Here is a 17839-nt window from a genome sequence, read left to right as displayed (position 1 = left end):
CAGTCATCCCAGGTTAAACTGCATTTCCGGCACAGCTAATGGAGGGTTGTGAGAAAAATCCAGCACTTGTCACTCATTTACATGGCAAAAATATGTCTTCCACAAACAGCTAATCACTGCTTTTCACTGTTTATTGACAATTTAGCCAGCTAAAACAAGCTAGCCGAGCGTGAGCACAACCCAATACTACCACTCCTTATTTCAACGAAATATAAACGAAAAGGACAATACAAACGTCATCCACGTACGTAATTCTGTATAATACAACGAAAAGCAAACCATTTTAAAACCAATCAAAAAAATTCAAACCATACAACAAGCAAGTATACACAAATGCAAAAAATAAACTGAGATTTACAATGAGTAAAAAAACCTTTGAGATCAACCCTGTCCGTCCAACATCTCGGTATCCCGATCAAGAGCATCCATATCTATTGCCGCCAGATTAATGGTGTTCAGGTTACCGGGAGTCAGACCAAAATCAATAGCCGCCATTAAATCGGCGTCATCTTCCAAGTTGTCTTCCATGCGCTCCAATTCCAGCGCCGTTATCTCGTTTTCTGCCGGGTTAACTGTTGAACCACTGGGTTCTGTTTCGGGTTCCATCTGGTCAAGTTTCGAAGACGAAGCATGTACGGGTTCTCCCACTGGATTCTTTTCCGTTTCTGGTTCTTCCGGTAATCCGGTAGATAAATTAATAGTAACGACCGGTCTTTGCGGGGGTTTAGGAGCACGAAACTGCACTTGTTGGATGAATTTAGCGGATTTCTCTACTAAATCTTGCGGAGGAACAACCTAGAAATCGAACAGTTCTGCTTAACACGACAAGCAAGGAAAAAATACCTACGTCACTATAGAGAAACTCAAGAAAGCGAAACAGTATACAGTTTTCTAAATTCGCCAGAAACCAAGATCAGGTTTCAGAAAACAAGTCCTTATGGAAAACATGCTTCTACGGAAAGTACATTTGTACGTAAAATCTATCCCGAAACCTAAACAAAGTGGCACGAAAGCTAAACAGTGTGGCACTATATTTCTAGTAATCTTTAGAAATAATATACGTTAGAATTTTCAAAAGACCGGTAACAAAGACTTCATTAAGGTCACAGGCAAAATTTTCTTACCGGGCAATGAGTCTTGTGCACTCCCTCAATTATACGCAGATAGGCGTGGGACAACATGGAATTGGCCAGATTTACGTGACTGGCTTTAAGGTTCTCTTTACGGGCGGCTTGCCAAACTTTCAAAACCTCTTTGAGGAAAGTAATTTTCACATCTTCCGAGCATGATTCCGTTTCATAATCATCAATGCGGTTCATGACCGAATGCAGCGAAGATTTCAGCGCATATTCCGACAAATAATGGTAATCATCGATACGTAAATACCGCCTAAAAAGATAAAATAAGATTACTCTTCCATTATGTGAAAAATTTATACCAGCTATGAATGCAACCTTACTGTCTACTAATCTGTCTAATTCTCTCAACACCAGCGACACCAAACAAGTTCACAAATGTAACTTATTACCAAGCAAAGCGTAATGCGAAAAACTAATGAGGTCGCCTGCTAAAAATACAGCAAGAGGTCATAGCGAATTTACTTGTTAAGTGCATCTGGCGGCTTGGCTAACTGTTGAAAAATCTGCAATAACTGGAGATTTTCGCGAAGTTCTGTTAGCACGTCGATCATTAGCAAAACCGAGCGGTACATATGCGAAGGAAAGCTCAATGGCCTCTGGATCTCCTCAGATTTTATATGCCAAACACCACGGAAAAAGGCATTTGGTTTACGGTTTTGAAACAATCCGGCCGAAGGCAAATGTGGACAATCTTGCCAGGAGATCGCTGAACCCATCAACAGATCTTTGGTTTTCGACAAATCCTACAACAAAATTCAAGATTGTCAACCGTATAAAATATCGCACATGCTATAAAAATGCGGCCAACCTTTAAAGGTGGATAATCATAATACAATCTGGCCAGGCGGTAAAGGGACTTGTAATGCTCCGGGTATCGCGTCAAACATAAATGTAATCCCGCGACACATTTCTGGATTAGTTCGAGTTTCCATTTTTCCAAGTCTTCCTTGATCTCAATATCCGTCCATTGCAGTCGCTCCAGTATGGACGCATTTACGGATCGCTTTATCACAAACATTTCCCTGTCACAAACAGATCAGTATAATCGGCTGACTACCGCTGCCATACGATTCTTGTAATTATTATAAAATCTGTACGTTTTGGTAAATATCAAATCGTCGATCATTCTGCTGGAATACCAAACACGTATCGCACAAACGTATCCATATGGGCATCAATTCATATTTCGTCCACACATTTTTAGCGATCTTACTCTTCCGTTTCTCGGTCGGCTTCCCTTCTTCCCATTTCTTTACTAGCAGCCAGTGAACTCTTGGAAATCACCGTCAGATAAAACTCTACCGCCTGCAGTCCTTCCGCCGTGACATGACTGGCACGATTTCGACTGGACATATATTTCAGTGATGATGCGATCACGCGGTAATACATTTCCAGTGCTTCCACAGACAAACGCGGAGCTTTATAATAGGCAATTTTGGCAGGATAAGAAGCTTTGTCCAAATGAAGACAACGACCGGCTGCTACATATTGTGACAAATATTTCCATGGTTTGTTCTTTTCCAGTTTTTCATACGTTTTGCCCAACATATACTGGCTCAGCCAGCCCTCATGCCGTTCTTCGCAATCTTCAGCATTCAAACAGACTTTTTGAGCCAGATTCAGGAGACTATGGCGATGGAGTCTTAATTCCTTTTTTATTTCTGGTTTCAAGCGGAACTGAGCACTCTGCAAATAAATCAAGTCAAACTTTAATAAATCATGCTACCAAAATACGGAACAATACAACCGTTAGTTAGAAAAATGCATCGACTTCGAATTTCCAAGAACATGAAGTTAAACAGTTTCTTTAAAAAGAGGACCTCGAAACAGAACACTCACCTGTACGAGCTGCCGACTGAGGTATGTGTGCAGTGGATATACCACGTTCAAGCATTCAATCCATAAGTGCTCTGAACTGCGTTTCATTTTCAAAGCGATCCCAAAACATGCAACTGCTTCCATGGCTTCTTCAAAAATTTTAGGATCCGGTTTTAGTTCAAACTACCCAAAAAAACCGCATGTGTATAATACGTAATAATACACTGAATTAGATAAAGCACCCGAAATGCTTGACTAGCAAAGGCAAAAGCCGAAGACTTTTACCGAGCGAAGCTTTTTGTCCACCTCGGCGGCTTTATTGAGCGCCAAGCCCGCCCATGAATCAAAACGATCCGGATTGACACACAAATCCGAAAGATAAAGCCTCAGTGCGCGTGTATTTTCTCCGCTCTTATGGTAAAAATCCGCTAACAGATAGAAAAGATTTTTGCAAATAATCGCTTCCGATGTTGAGCCGTCAAAGGAGGATTTCCCGCTTGGTACGTCGGGTTGTTCACTGATGGAATCGAATTCATGGATAAAATCCTGTAATTCTTCCCGAGATACTGAGTACGGTATAGTAGCAATCAGCGGTCGGATCTTGGTCAGTGCATTCACCGTCTCCTGGGAAATGCAGTCACTGCGAAAACCGTCATGTTCAGGAAGTTCCACCGGCTCATAAAACTGGTACAAAGAAACCGCGTGGGCAAGCGTAAGGTCCACCTGAACAAGCAAAACAAAATATTGCATATTTTGTATCACAACTGCACTGAAAAACAGTGACAAAAACTTATGCACATATATTCGTAGTAGCGAACTGGAAAGTAAAGTGGAAAATTTTAAAGCCAATAAATACGTGCAGTCATAAAACATTGTACTTAAGTAATTACACATCCCAGTGTCCCAATTTCGAAAAACTTACTTTGTTGGCGTTGTGAAACTGTACATAGCGATCCGTGTTCTTAGTCAAGCCATACAGACAAGAGAAGCACTGATCCAAATCATATTCAATATCGGCCGTGGGGATGGCATGATCCTCGGTTTCTTCATTACGGCGCTTAGCAAATTCCTTGCAAAGCCGCTCCACAGCCACATGGAGCAACTGACCATTCCCCACCGTACACCAATTATGCCTGCAAAAATGCACATCAAAATCAAGCAAAAGGAGAAAATGCAGTCGTAATAACTGCGTACCCTCCAAGGTATTCGTGCAGCTCTTCCAGAAAATGAACGGACGCATCGCCAGGTGAGCCGGATAGCTTTATCTCACCACTGTAAACGGCAAACTGCGTTTGGAAAGGTGGCCAAGCAAGCAATCAAAAAACCTCGTCTTACGCAAGCAATATTTTATAAAGAACGCAAAAAGGCGACAAGGTGGTCGGACGCCGAGTGTTTCCATCAGCCGTATGTACCAATATTATGCACAGTTCCATCATCGATTTGGCCCATGCGGACAACAAATCTCGCGGTAAAGATGTGAACTGCAGTGAGGACTTCGGATCCTTGTCCATCCTGTTATAAAACCACGCTCCGTAAAAGTGGAGACACTCGTTCAAAATAAGCAATTACTTTGCTATATCATCGCAAATTTCCAACAGAGTTTGCTTTAAAAGCTTTCGCTTTTCCAGTTCCTTCTCGTCCACAGGTGGTATAATCTGATCCAAAAGATTCTGGATGAAAAATGCAGCAAAATTCAAGTACAGGTCCATTTTTTTCAATATCAGGGCAGATGATAATGCAAATTTTGCGTGGAACGAAGCGATAACTGGACCATCGGCTGATCGCTGCGAAAACACAAAACGGTTTGCAATTATCCAATACAAAATAAGTGTTCAGCAGTCAGCGAACATGGTTAGCTTAAATCGATATCTTACATCGTGTTCATTGCGGTTCTCCACCAAATCGGCAGCAATTTTAACCACATCTTCGTAGTTTTCTTCACGAAAAGCTTTTCCATTTCCGAAAGACGATCCCCAGTTTCGTTACCAGTCAATAAACGCGCAACGATACCTAAAGCAGTCACTAACTAATACAAGCAGTTGCGCAAAGTTTTTGACAAATGAAAACTAACATGGCTGGCAATAAATACAACACACATTCTTAATGACTATACGCACAAAAACGCTTTCAAACAAATTCCTTTATAATAACCGGCCCTTACCTTTACTGAGTGTATTCTGATTCTTCAAGTTTGGCAGGACAATTTCTGTCGTCTCGTCGAGACGCTTGTTAAGTTCTTCCAGATAAACCTTCATATCCTCCAGTTCATTTCGCAGTGCATGCCATTTAAACAGCAGAAATAATATTCGCAAGTGCATCGTCTGGTCCTCCTCAGCGGAAAGTTCATTTGAGAAAGGCCAAACCGTAACGTAAGCCAAATCTTTCTCAAAGTTGCGCGGCCTGGAAACATATGCCGGTTTTGACAAATATACAGTACTTACACAAAAACAGATCTGTGACAAAATTAGCAAACTTTACTGGTTTAAAATGTGTAGCCCGTTTAATTTCAAGTAAAAGTGTGTCGTCATTAGGAGTCGAAGATAGTGATACAGGTAGTGCTTACAATTCCCCAATAATCCCAAAATTCATCCAGTGGTCCACCATTATTTCCAAGGCACACAAAGCAAACAGAACGGCATGTCTTGTACGTGATTCCATTACCGGGGTATATTTCGCAAAGGAAGGAAAAAAGCTCGTCGCTGGCAATGACATAATACAGGTCGACATACGTACTAACAAGCGAATCCGGCCTGAAATTAAGGTCATTTTGGTGTCAATCGCTCAGATTTGCATGTGAACAATGTTACCGCGTAGCGTCCAATTTTATTTGGTTGTGTTTTTCGGTTATAATTCATTGATAACTTACCATTTGCATTCCACATTGTTCGCGAGGAATTGAAGGCAACTGCGAATGACTCCGTTGATAAACTTATCTTTGGCGCTTTGTAATAAACCAATCACAGTTTCCACTTCAGCGGCAGAACTGGCAAAGAGCAGCTTTACTCGCGATGGGATTTTGTTCGGTGACACAATACCAGATGAAGATTCACTCCCATTACCGACGATTTTATCAGCCAGCTCATCGCCAAATACTAGTAAAAGGTGTTTATTGACGAAATGACGAATGTAAGCCTCATCATTTCTCGTATGCGATTTTGTCTACAAACAAACGCAATACTAATCATTCTGACTCAAGCATGAAAGTATCACTTGTATCGGTATTCCCACTTATGGACAAACATAAATTTCCAAACTGCACCTCACCCTCGGAGACCGTCGTTTATCCGCAAATTCAAAAAATACAGGATCGACTTTGCGATGTTTTGAGCGTTGAATAGAACGTGCACCGGTGTCTACCGTCGCGGTTTCCTCACAAACCACGATCATTTCTGCGGTGGAATTATTCGTTTCTTCGTCTCCTGCCATTGGATAAATGCCTTCCGGTACTAAACGGTCTTCCGAAACAACGATAACGCTATTCCACAGCTAAATTATCAGACGAAGAAACAAGTAAGTTTTAATATGTGACTTCGAGTTTCATTAATTCGTCTTCCGCAGCGGCAGCTACTGCATGAATGTACGGTACTATTACTATGTGCAAAATTAACGTAACTGCGAAGCCGGAATATAATTTAAAATGGTCTAACCATAAGTTATGCGTATTAAACCTCGTTATAAGTACGTACTCCTACCCTATTGGAGTTTAGATGGGCGTAGAACGCGATTACAGCTTCAATATAGCCCAAAAATGTCCAGTTCGTTAATTTTGGAAATTCCACTCTTTGGAGCTCCAATGAGGCAGCACTGTCCCCGACCAATCCAGGTCTATACCACCGCTTTTTGATGTCATCCGCTTCACTCAAAAATTTCTGACTGTCAAATTTTAAAGGCTTTCCCACAAAATCCGAAACCCTTCTAAATCTGTCCCTCCATTCCTCCTTAAAATAATCATGCTCCTCAAAAATCCGGTGCACATAAGCTAAAGCCCGTTTATTCGCTGGCTCCAAACGTAATGCCGTATGACAATATTCCAAACAAACAGGCAGAAAATTTAAAGCATACATCAGCGTAATCAGGGCGTCCAGCGACGGCCAGTGATTGTTTCTCACCGTCAACGCCTCCTGAAAGAAATTGGCAGCCATCGGAAAGTTATCCATCTTCACCGCTAACCGTCCCATATCGTACAGCATGACCACGTCGGTGCGGTCTAATTCTGCCGCCGCCATGAGAAATTCCAAGGCCTTGTCGTAATTTAATTGGCGCTGAAACAAGCTGGAAATATTTTTTAGTATTGCAAATCTCAACGCCTTCATGCGATTATCCATAATGGTGGTATCCTCGCTATCCACTTCACCATCCGGAATTTGTTGCAGGATCAGGGCAAATCTTTCCTTCAGCTTATCGACTTTCCTCGATAATTCAGCGCTATTGTGGACCGCCAAAGGGATCGTGCGCAAAACACCGAGAGCATGAATATAGCGTTCCAGTAACCGTTCTTCCCGTGCTTCTACCGTCAATGGCATTTCACTGTCGGAATCAGACTCCGGAAAATCCGAGGAAGGAATTTCAGGAGCCTCATCGTCCGAGCTTATATGCATCTCATCATTCATCTCAACATCCGGCGGATCATCCAGGCCTTCCAATACGCGATGATCTATCTCCATTTCGGCATCTACTTCCATTTCTTCCCCCTCATTTGCGCAATTTCCCTAAAATAAATATATGCCTTCTCAAAAAAATCTCATTAAGAAATACCCAAAAAATCCAGCAAAACATGCCCGCAATAATTCGAACGCGAACGAGTCGAAATATGACATGCCGTAAGATTCTTTAAGAAATTTGTATTCAGACCTGACTGGTGAGATCACATCCATCTTTAAGAAAAATCAACAAATTATGCTTATTCGCGATAACAACGTCCGCTTGGTCGAAAATAAAGGGTACAATAGGTTCTATGATGCTCCATTTTAACAGTCCCAGAGTGTTAGAAGAGTGCATGAGCAGAAAAAAATCAGTTTCCACTTGCAGCTTGCTTACATCCCATGGCCGAGAATTTTCAGCCATCCTTTCTCGGTTGACTTCGTCGTTACGTATGCCATCATCGACTTTCTTCCGATTTCGTTCCGTCTCCGTATCAAGCTGATCCAGCACAACATCAGCGGAAGCATCGTCGGACTGAAAATCTTCCGCAACGCCGTTGTTGATAACTTTGCTGACCACGACATCGGATTCGATGTGCAGTTCGTTGAGCTCGTTCATCTGTGCCGTGTGGACGGCGTCCACATTCGTGTTTTCCTTCTCGTCTTCGTCATCGTCCTCAATGCAGGGTCGTCGCTGAACATTTTCACTGCCATTATTCGCGTTTTCCGCCGGTGCTGAAGAATCATCATCCGAAATAAGCTGATTAATACTGAACGAGCTCATTTCAGGGATTTCTTACTGACATGTGAGCCACTGAGCATGCTGACTAAATCAAGAACAGCTAGACACTAGAAATCTACCAGACACCATAACATAGCACCTGCTGGATCTGCTTGCGTGCATTCGGTGATTAATAAGACAGAAAACTAAAAATAAAGAGGCAAAAGCCGTCAAGGGAACATTATAAAACTCTAGAAACGAACAAAAAAGTCTAATGAATCATGAATCAGAAATTATTAATTGTGAAAAATACAACTCTCTGGTTTTGTAACTTTTGTTTCTGTTTGTTTGTTACTTATTTTTGCCATTCCAATACACGCAGCGTACAGTACGTACTTCTGCGCGTATGCGTGGCGTATCTACCGCCGTATTAACTCATGCGGCACGCGCTATGCTTAACCTACGCACGCCTTTTCGTAGTATCAGCACACGCAGTAAAAATACCGAGCGGAACTTTGGTTTTCAAGGCTGCAGGCTTTAGTTCTGAATTGAAGTCAAACTGAGTCTTTTGTATTTTTTCCAGAAATCCTAGCGAAAACATTTTGGAACCATGTGGTTGATTCGAAAGCTTTGAATTAGCGAGAAGCCTTCATTTGATACAAAAATTTGTTTTTGACGTGAATTTTCGATGATGCACAGGACTGTTAATTCGGCCATGACTTGTGCACTTACCTGCTGTTGTCGACAACACTGATTATGCCACTAGCAGGGATCAGACATGCAGCGTGTTTAATTGCATCGACCTTGCACTTCAGTTGGGATTAGGTTTCCATCTTTCAAAATCATTATTTCAGGAATTATTGTGCTTTATATGCTGCCTGCTTCTGGAGCCAACATGCCATCTCTGGAAGAGGAGTTTGAGGAGATAGATAAGGCCAGTTCGTGGCATAAACTGTTCCAAGTAAGTTGTTTCGTCAAACTTTCCTGGAAGCGCGGATGCCTGGCGTGTACGATAAATCGAGTGGCAATGCCGCTTCGTGATTACGATTACACTGGGCTCGCTTGCAGTGTGAGCGTTTTTATCGGGACAGGCATTGTATTCACTGTTCTTTAAAATGCAATCGATTTTCTTTCGGGGAATCGCCTAACTGGTGTATTTTTGGAACTTTTCAGCTGTTTACAAGAATCTTATTATCGTTTAGCGCGAAATATTCATGCCGCCACTGCGCAGCTTGCATCGTTTATTGCGCTTGTGGGATGACTTGTTTTAAAAGGCCTCGATTAATTGGAAATTTAAATAAGCATTCCTGTTTTAGGCATTACGGAACAAAAGTGGCAAACATACTCCAGAATTCAGTATAAACGAATCGAAGAAACCGGAAAGTTTAAACCGCAACCGCTTCAAAGATGTACTGCCTTGTATGTTGTGATTCTTTTCTGTCTGGAATCGCAGTATCGTCTTACTGAATGAGATTGATTACATGAGCGTTTTTGATCTTTGAAGATGATCGCACAAGGGTTCTGCTGCGACCTTGTCAGAAAGGATCGGATTACATAAATGCCAGCTATGTTAAAGTCCCTTCAGCGCGCCGGTCTTACATATGCGCTCAGGTACAGATGCATTTTGTCGTCATTGTCGGGATTGGATTATCCATTAAAAGGCCTTTAAAAATGCCTTGTACTTGAGGCTCGTTCCGTGAAATGTTTATTCTTCCCATGGATATGTAGCGACTCATTTAGTTGACCAAAATTACCTAACATGGCAATAATTGTTGCTGGCATGGGCAGTTCTTGTTGGATACATCATGCAGTCATGTTTTGAGGGTTTGCTTGATACTTCGGTGTATCCATTTGAAGTGGGTGAAATATCTGACGAAATGACGTTTTATAGGGTCCACTTCCGGCCACCAGTGTCCACTTTTGGGAAATGGTTTGGCACGAGAACGTCTCCGTAGTTGTGATGCTAAATAACTTGATTGAGAAAGGCATGGTAAGAATTTAAACGATCCTGTCTATAGTTTCTTTTTGTATTTCATAAAAGTTTTTATTGTCGCTTTCAACTTGTTGAGTGCACTGGGATAATTTTTGATTACTGTTTGTAGCCGACCTGTGCAACGTATTGGCCAGAGACAGAAGGAAGCTCGATAAGTTTTCCAGATGACTATGGCTGCCACACGTTTACTTTAACGCTGACAAAAGAAATCACCAATCCCGTATTTATCACCCGTACAGTCAATGTACGGTATCGATCTACGGATGGCTCTACCTCGAAAGAACGAGTTCTGCAGCAGTTTCACTTTATTCATTGGCCGGATTTCGGTGTGCCCCAGTGTCCCGATGAATTTCTTGACTTCCTGACGGCAGTTAGACAGTCAGGCTGCTTCGACGTAGATGTGAACAAGGAGGAAGCCAATCCTGTTGTTGTGCACTGCACAGCTGGTATTGGCCGAACAGGAACGTTCGTTCTCGTGGATGTTTGCTTGGCCCTGGTCAGTGAGGCTTGCATGTAGCACTTACAGTAATTTTAGTTCACCTGTAATTATAGTTTTTATAGCATTTCTGTTTTTATTTATGTATTTTTTGCAAGCACTTGCAGTGAACTTCTGGTTAGATTGTGAAAAGTTTATCACCCCTCTACAAGTTTTGCACATGATTTTATTGCGGAGATACTGCTTACTTTGATTGCATCTTCAAATTGTGAAAAATGTGTTATCAAAAACCTTCGTAGCTTAATTATTACATAGAATCAGACTTTTGCGACTCGAGTACAGTAATGTTTTTGTGAATTACGCATTCATATTACGCGCTATTACGTTTGTTTGTCGCTGTCGGTTTTGAAATAGTTCTTGCATCAGCATGCGCAAATGCCTCATGGTAATGCTAATATATGCTCGTCCTATTGCAGTTATCACTATATCGGGTCGTGGATATTCCTTCTCAGTTAGTGGAGCTACGTAACATGCGTATGGGAATGGTGCAGACGCCAGAACAACTACGCTTTTGTTATCAAGCAATAATGCGTGGGAAACAGCGCGCCTTATTGGATACACCATCGCCAGCCGTGGCGACATCCAAACAACGCCCCGACAAATTAGAGTTGGTAAGACTAAGATCAGAAGTATCGGTAAACATCGGCTTCTGTTAACATTACCGCTATTGGTTTGGAAGTTGGTGATGTAATAAATGGCCCTTCAGCAATAATTGCAAGTGCATTCTACGAGTTTGTGTTGATATGAAGTTTCAAAAGCGTGGATTAGCATTGTATTTTATTGGTGTCCCTTTTTAGAAGCCAGTGGCTCCTCCTCAGATGTCACCTTCTTGCTCAGATTCTCAGCTTCCCGCTTCGCCAAAATCGCCGCGCCGTGAACTGCTCCGCCAGGATGGTCGTACTCCGTCACTCGATCAGCTGGAGAAGCAGAAGGAACAGAACCGGAAACGCAAATATGAGGGCATGAACGGTGATGTCCCGTTGGTGGACGAAGAATCTCAACTGTTAGACGGAGCTCTGGGCGGTACAGCAAGCCCGGCCATTGTTATTAACGGTATTAACCCGGGATTCGCTGAACAGCAGAAAAGGTAGAATTTTCACTGCATAAGGACTTATCTGTATAGTGCCTTATTACTGTACTCAGTGTACTGTATTGTAAGAATTTTCGAATTACGTTTCGGTGTGCTTTATTGTGACATGTCTTCCCCTACGTTTCATACTTGTAGTTTTTATTTATGATGTTTGAGAGTTCTTGTGGATATTCTTCAGACTATCGTGATTGAAAGGATTTGTCTGTACGAGAGATTTGTCTATAATATTAAAAGAGTGGCACAATAACACGCAGTTGTTTTATGCTTTTTAAGGGATGCCGAAATCCGTCACAGACGGATACAACATAATGAGCAGCTGAAGGAAAAAATTAAAATCATACAGCAACACCAACAACACCCTCCCAACGGATTGTCAGCATGGAAAGCCTGGATGATTAAACTGGCAATTGCCGGCTGTGGTCTAGCGGCTGTATGGGTTTTATATCGCACTCGTGTCAGCTCGTAATTCTTTATACAGTTTGACTCGTTTGCAGTTGCCCAATGCAGTTGGCACTCTGTTTTTGTTAGACATTTGTACCGAAGAGTCACAGATTTCAGCACGGTTGTTTACACGAGCGGGTTGGCTTCGTTATACATAGTTGATTGTATTTTCTTAACTGGAAAAGTCGGCTTTTTATTCTTATTTTTGCGCCATGTATGTACAAGTAGGCTAGAAGAGGGACAAGTGGAAATAAAAACTGATTTTTGAGATGATAGAAGCGCTGTGGAATTCAGGACGTAGGCCACCTTTTATCATTACTTAACCGCAAACAACCACGACTTTGAGCCGTGAGCCCGACAACGCGGTACAATGCGTGGAGTTGCGAATCACTGATCCTGACTGATGAGTGATTTCAGTTTTGATTCATTAGTATTTACTGCAATAAGAAACTGTTTGGATTACTCAAGTCAGTCAAGTTTACTTGACTATGAAATCAACAACCAATAATCTGTTTTAATGAAACGGATCGAATTTCTGCATTACAATACAGAGGTACTTGTACCTGGCTTTAAATTTGTATTTTTACAAGCCTCTGTACCTGGCTTTAAATCTGTCAGCCGCAAAAGTTTTATAAGGAACACTAGAAGAGTGGCTGTATATATCTGCAAAGGGTCATTGTAGTACCACTGAAAAATGGTTCAACTGCCACACAATCAACTTAGAAACTATGAAACAAAAACTATAAATTCACTAGCAAAAAATTGTCCTTCGTGTAACAAAAAGTCTGTTGCCAGAAAAAAAAATTTTTCTTTAAAAAACATCAAAACTTTTCTTTGATAACTCAAATGTTTGATACCGGAATCTGGTTCTGGGAACAAAAACCAACAGAGACCGCAACGAATAAAGTCCTCCCACAGCTGCAGTTAGGTCATAGTTGTTCTGGAAATGCATATCACAGAATCCGGCATCGTTTACTGGCCGGTGTCGGGCTCTTCTTTTTGGCACTGCCGATCGCCCGGCAAGCTGCTTGGAATACTTCCTGCACACCGTCGCCGGTTTTGGCGGAGTTTTCATAATAGCCATATGCACCAATCTTTTCCGCAAGGTTCTTGGCTTCGCTCCCTTTAACCGGCTCCTGCGAATGTCCACGATTTATAGTTTACAGAATTAAATTCCTTGTTACGTTCCATATGCACTCGACATCTTCGCGCAATTACTTCGTAATTTTTCTGCTAACGTTCATACTTGGAAAACGGTGAGTCTTATAACTCAAACAACGAATATCGATAATACCGACAATAGCGTGTATTATCAAATTTTCACGGCAGTCATGGGCAAAAATTTCAGAGAGAACGTTTAAAACATCGGATTAGCTGAATCATACAGATCCAAACTATACAAAGAACTCAGACAATTTATATGGATAATCTGTTGCTTCGCTTCCACTTTCTAAACGTCATACCTGGCGTTGTTTCTGTAGCTGCTCTAAAACGGTTCTATCATTTCTTAAGTCCTTTTTGTTGCCAACTAAGACAAGAGGAGTTTTTGGGCAAAAATGTCGCACCTAGGAGTAAGTACATATAAACAAATTCGGTATGTATTGTCAGCGGAAATGACGTCTTGCACTATGTAAGTAAGTATATGATTTTGACGTATGTATAGCATCTACATTATGTCCTTTAAAATTTAGCTCACCTCTGGCACCCACACATTTCTGACATTATCCAGGCTGCTGGGGTTATCCACGGAAAAACAAATCAGGATGACATCAGTGTTTGGATAACTCAGAGGCCGAAGGCGATCAAATTCCTCTTGACCGGCTGTGTCCCACAACACTAGCTCAACCTATCGTAAGCCGAAATAAACGACCATTCCGTAAAACAAATTCCTTGCTATCACCCTATATTTGTACGTGTGTATAACAATACAATAATATTTTATATGACGTATGGCCCATTACGTTTGTAGTCATAATTACATAAAATATACGCAGATTTGCCGCAGGCATTTTTGTTATTTGCCTAAATCAAATAGCGTTTCCACAAGGACTATAGGTTTTCACTAAAAATCCAAGAAAATAAAAACTGGTTAAATATGCATGTGTTATTATGCCCTCAGGATATGTTCTAGAGCTTCATGAATAATACATGTACAACCATTAATAATTCCGGTGCATGAAAAAAATAATTCGCCATAAAGTAATTTATTACTATGGAATTTATTACGCTATGGAGTAGATAATTATATTACGATAATAATCAGTCGTCTTCCGAAATCTGACTTGCTCAATGGCAGGCCAGACACCGGAATTTATCATTGAACCACTTTCCCAAATCAATTTTTATCTTGTTTCGTAAACACAGTTTTTGTGAATAACGATTTTTACAATATCCAGCACAAAATAAATTATTTCAAAGATGCATTAATTTTAGCCATATGAAAGTAAAACGGATACCGAAAGCAAGGTACATATATAAGGTCTTTTGTATACCTTGGCGAAAGTGCAGGCCGATCTGTGAAGGGATCGACGATCCTACCGATTCGGCGTGCCATGAAGCGCTCAAATAAGTTAACTTTTTTTTCTGAAAATAAGTTTTTTGAAAAGATTTTCGCTGTTATGCAATTGTTTGCCTGAAGGCAGCTGTCACAATGCGATACCTGGCGCAGAAGTCACTTCGAACCAGTGTTACACTAACCAGTAGGGTGACAAATCGTTCACTGTTGTACTGAATGTAGCAGTTTTATGTAACGACGTCAGACTCTTTTAAATAATTTTGTTTCATGTAATATTTTTTTATTTTATTAAACTTGATGTAAACTCATTTAATAAAATATTTTAATTTAAGTACATCAACCATTTTTTATTTTTTTTTAATTAACGCATCCTGCTATCCTGCTGAATTGTTTGGTAAGCTTTTTATTCATTCACTAAACATACTATAATAATAACTAACCAGAAATAAATTTAGCGCTACGTTCCGGTTTGTGAATCCTTTTAATTAGTCAGATATCTAATCTTCACCAATGTTTTGCACAAAATATTTTTTCAGATTATTGCTGCATCTGTAATATAGCAGTAACAAAAAATTCTGCACGGAACATATGTTATATTACAGCAGTTAGTATTAATAAAATTTGTCACAATTAGGCTGTGTGGCCAATCAATATCGAAGAAAATTTCAAGCACATATACTTACCATATTTCCGTCCACTTCAAAATTTGCGGTCATACTCTCAAATACTGTTGGCACGTATTCCTCGAAGAATTTATTTTCAGCAAAACGATACAGCAGACATGTCTTTCCACAGCTGTAGGTCAAACATATCCATTACTGCGTTGTATTAATATTTCTCCTCGCAAAAACATTACCACGGGTAATTACCAAATACTTACGCGCCATCTCCCACAACAATTAGTTTCTTCCTGTTACCGGTGCGGTCTTCCATATCGATTGGCATATTGGGAAAAAAACTTGTCGGATCAGTCCAATGAAGCCAAATTAGAACATTCGTCGGACATCTGATCTCCAATGCGTTAAGTGCACGTCATAATTCAATTTCCACTTTATGGAGCTGTGTGCATGTGTAAAATGGTCGATTTGGTAGCGCGCGCACACTGCGTTAAGACGCTGTAATAAAACAGATTACGTAGATTTTGATATATTCCACGCCGTTCCGATCAGTCAGCAGCCACCAGCCAGCAACACTCGGTTGCACTCATTTAGCCTCTGCATAAAAGCTGATAGTGTATCAACAATTTTCTATAATGTTAGGTGACTTTTCAACTTCTCCGTGTCGGCAACGGCACATAATGTATAAACCAAGTGTTAATATTAACCATTCGGATTTTGATGGGAGTTGGTCGTATAGTCATATATTCGCCGGGCCACCACCGAACTGATATCTTTCTTGCCGTGGTGTATATTTATCGCCGTATATACGCAGCAACAATTATGCTACAGCAAATGTATTACGGAAACTAATGTTGCCCGTCGAACGGTTCAACAGTACTACATTCTGACATGGCTAAACACATTTGGCACCCCATTTCAATCACAATTCACCACTAGAAACACATGCACCAGTAATGTCAACACGAAAAATTCCTTTGCGCGCTCACTGTACTAGACTGTGAGTTTATTAACACACAGAGATGCTGCGCGAGTTGAAATGTTTGTTGCTGATCAGCTATTATGAAATCCCGCAAATCCGCGTCGTTGCCGAATTCGAGCAAGTTGTTTGTGTTGTTTGCAGTTTTTTACCAATATTTAATAATGCCGTAAATTTTTACACGCGTTATGGTGAACGCCATGTTTACTACAATTAATTCTGCGTGTCCGAAAGTATAGTAGATCTTAACTACTTTACTTTACAATAATTATTGTCCTACGCGTTAATTTGATCTACCAAAGCATAGTCCTGGCCTTAACCAACCCGCTAGATCCTCGTTTACCTAAAGTGGATAGGGTGCATGAATGAAAAATACGTATTTATTTTGAATGCCTTTAAAACTGCCATTAAAAATTGAAATTTTCGCTGTATTACGGCAGTTATAATCAAACAAAGGATCACACTCTTTTGACATTATTATATATAGCTGTAGATTAGTGACATGTATCACACTGCATACTTTTGCAAAATCTGTAACCTCCAGGAAGCCGGGTACGGAATCCACATTAGGCAGTGGCAGGCATCTTGATTTAGTGAAAAATAAAATATGTGAAATTCATATGCAAAATTGAGTTGCGATTCCTGTTAAAGATGGTGATATGGTGTAATTTTAGGAATTCCGTAACTTTGTTTCAACGTAGAATTACAGCATGTGCAGAACTATGCAGATACGTGCTGATTTGTTGACTTACAATTTTACCGTTGATTTCGCACTGCACTCTGAATTCGTTTACGCCTGTCCACTTAGCACTTTCCAATTTTTTTCACCGGCAGTTTTCTACCGTGTCTATTCACGACTCTATTGCCGAAACTCATACTGGTATGCCTGCGTTTATATTATACATACAATTCACAATTAATGTCAGAGCTAGAAACGAATACTTTTAAGATTACACTGTCATCCATATTAACGCTAGAATGGTAACATCGAAGCAGATAGATACAGTTTTTTACTTACATGCGCTGGTACAGCCGGTACGACATCTAGACATCTGAGTACTTAAAATAACAATTAACCTTCATCATTCTGCGGGATGTCTGATTGTCTATATTTTGTATCGGCATGTCTATCTTCTTTTGCAGTCACTCGCGATGGCGACTAGCACATGTCCATCTTATTCGTCAAAATCAACGCGAAACGTCATTTTATGGTATATATTGCATCATTAACGTGTGTCTTTTTGTTTTCCCAAGGACGCCATCATATTTGCTATTAAATTTCATTTTGGACAAAATCGCCATAACTCTGAACAATGCAACTGTGATTAACCGATCATATTACCTTACCTCGTTGTACACTTAGGTACGTTGCATCGTTATGCTGATCATG

At 40.7% G+C, this 17839-nt stretch overlaps 3 protein-coding genes across 3 annotated transcripts; 1 reads left to right on the top strand and 2 right to left on the bottom strand.

Annotated features, from left to right (window-relative positions):
* Window positions 1-122: 122 nt before the first annotated feature.
* Window positions 123-8648, bottom strand: LOC129584746 (calcineurin-binding protein cabin-1-like). The gene is given in 20 exon segments (XM_055477058.1): window positions 123-795; window positions 1125-1389; window positions 1602-1882; window positions 1948-2161; window positions 2353-2825; window positions 2979-3140; window positions 3243-3680; window positions 3880-4090; window positions 4152-4229; window positions 4293-4469; window positions 4527-4675; window positions 4729-4741; window positions 4832-4967; window positions 5119-5357; window positions 5521-5648; window positions 5650-5707; window positions 5824-6116; window positions 6222-6443; window positions 6650-7666; window positions 7995-8648. Coding segments are annotated over 20 exon segments (5355 nt in total). The 5' UTR covers window positions 8382-8648; the 3' UTR covers window positions 123-381.
* A 166-nt stretch (window positions 8649-8814) lies between these two features.
* Window positions 8815-12606, top strand: LOC129584487 (tyrosine-protein phosphatase non-receptor type 1-like). The gene is made up of 8 exons (XM_055476661.1): window positions 8815-9279; window positions 9635-9737; window positions 9823-9929; window positions 10210-10308; window positions 10421-10807; window positions 11224-11418; window positions 11605-11894; window positions 12171-12606. Exons 1-8 carry the CDS (start codon window positions 9190-9192, stop codon window positions 12361-12363), a joined length of 1464 nt encoding a protein of 487 aa, XP_055332636.1. The 5' UTR covers window positions 8815-9189; the 3' UTR covers window positions 12364-12606.
* Window positions 12607-12952: 346 nt separating this feature from the next.
* LOC129584553 (ras-like GTP-binding protein RHO) lies at window positions 12953-16257 on the bottom strand. Its single transcript, XM_055476757.1, has 5 exons — window positions 15734-16257; window positions 15537-15648; window positions 14035-14184; window positions 13802-13903; window positions 12953-13474 (listed from the first exon to the last, which is right to left on the bottom strand). The coding sequence occupies exons 1-5, from the start codon at window positions 15796-15798 to the stop codon at window positions 13292-13294; spliced, it is 612 nt and encodes a 203-aa protein (XP_055332732.1). The 5' UTR covers window positions 15799-16257; the 3' UTR covers window positions 12953-13291.
* Between the last annotated feature and the right edge of the window lie 1582 nt (window positions 16258-17839).

The sequence above is a fragment of the Paramacrobiotus metropolitanus genome, unplaced genomic scaffold, assembly GCF_019649055.1.
Source record: "Paramacrobiotus metropolitanus isolate TYO unplaced genomic scaffold, Prichtersi_v1.0 Parri_scaffold0000014, whole genome shotgun sequence".
Classification (NCBI taxonomy): domain Eukaryota; kingdom Metazoa; phylum Tardigrada; class Eutardigrada; order Parachela; family Macrobiotidae; genus Paramacrobiotus; species Paramacrobiotus metropolitanus.
The sequence above is the reverse complement of the archived record's forward strand: the minus strand, read 5'-3'. Positions and strand labels throughout refer to the sequence as shown.

What these genes read in the sequence shown, in the direction of transcription:
- LOC129584487 (XM_055476661.1), top strand. Translation starts at nt 9,190, where the DNA reads ATGCTGCCTGCTTCTGGAGCCAACATGCCATCTCTGGAAGAGGAGTTT. An exon ending in CTTCAAAGATGTACTGCCTT is followed by an intron (nt 9,738 to 9,822) that starts GTATGTTGTGAT and finishes TGATCTTTGAAG; the next exon opens with ATGATCGCACAAGGGTTCTG. An exon ending in ACTTGATTGAGAAAGGCATG is followed by an intron (nt 10,309 to 10,420) that starts GTAAGAATTTAA and finishes TACTGTTTGTAG; the next exon opens with CCGACCTGTGCAACGTATTG.
- LOC129584553 (XM_055476757.1), bottom strand. Translation starts at nt 15,798, where the DNA reads ATGCCAATCGATATGGAAGACCGCACCGGTAACAGGAAGAAACTAATT. An exon ending in ATTGTTGTGGGAGATGGCGC is followed by an intron (nt 15,649 to 15,733) that starts GTAAGTATTTGG and finishes TTTGACCTACAG; the next exon opens with CTGTGGAAAGACATGTCTGC. An exon ending in TTGAAGTGGACGGAAATATG is followed by an intron (nt 14,185 to 15,536) that starts GTAAGTATATGT and finishes GGCTTACGATAG; the next exon opens with GTTGAGCTAGTGTTGTGGGA.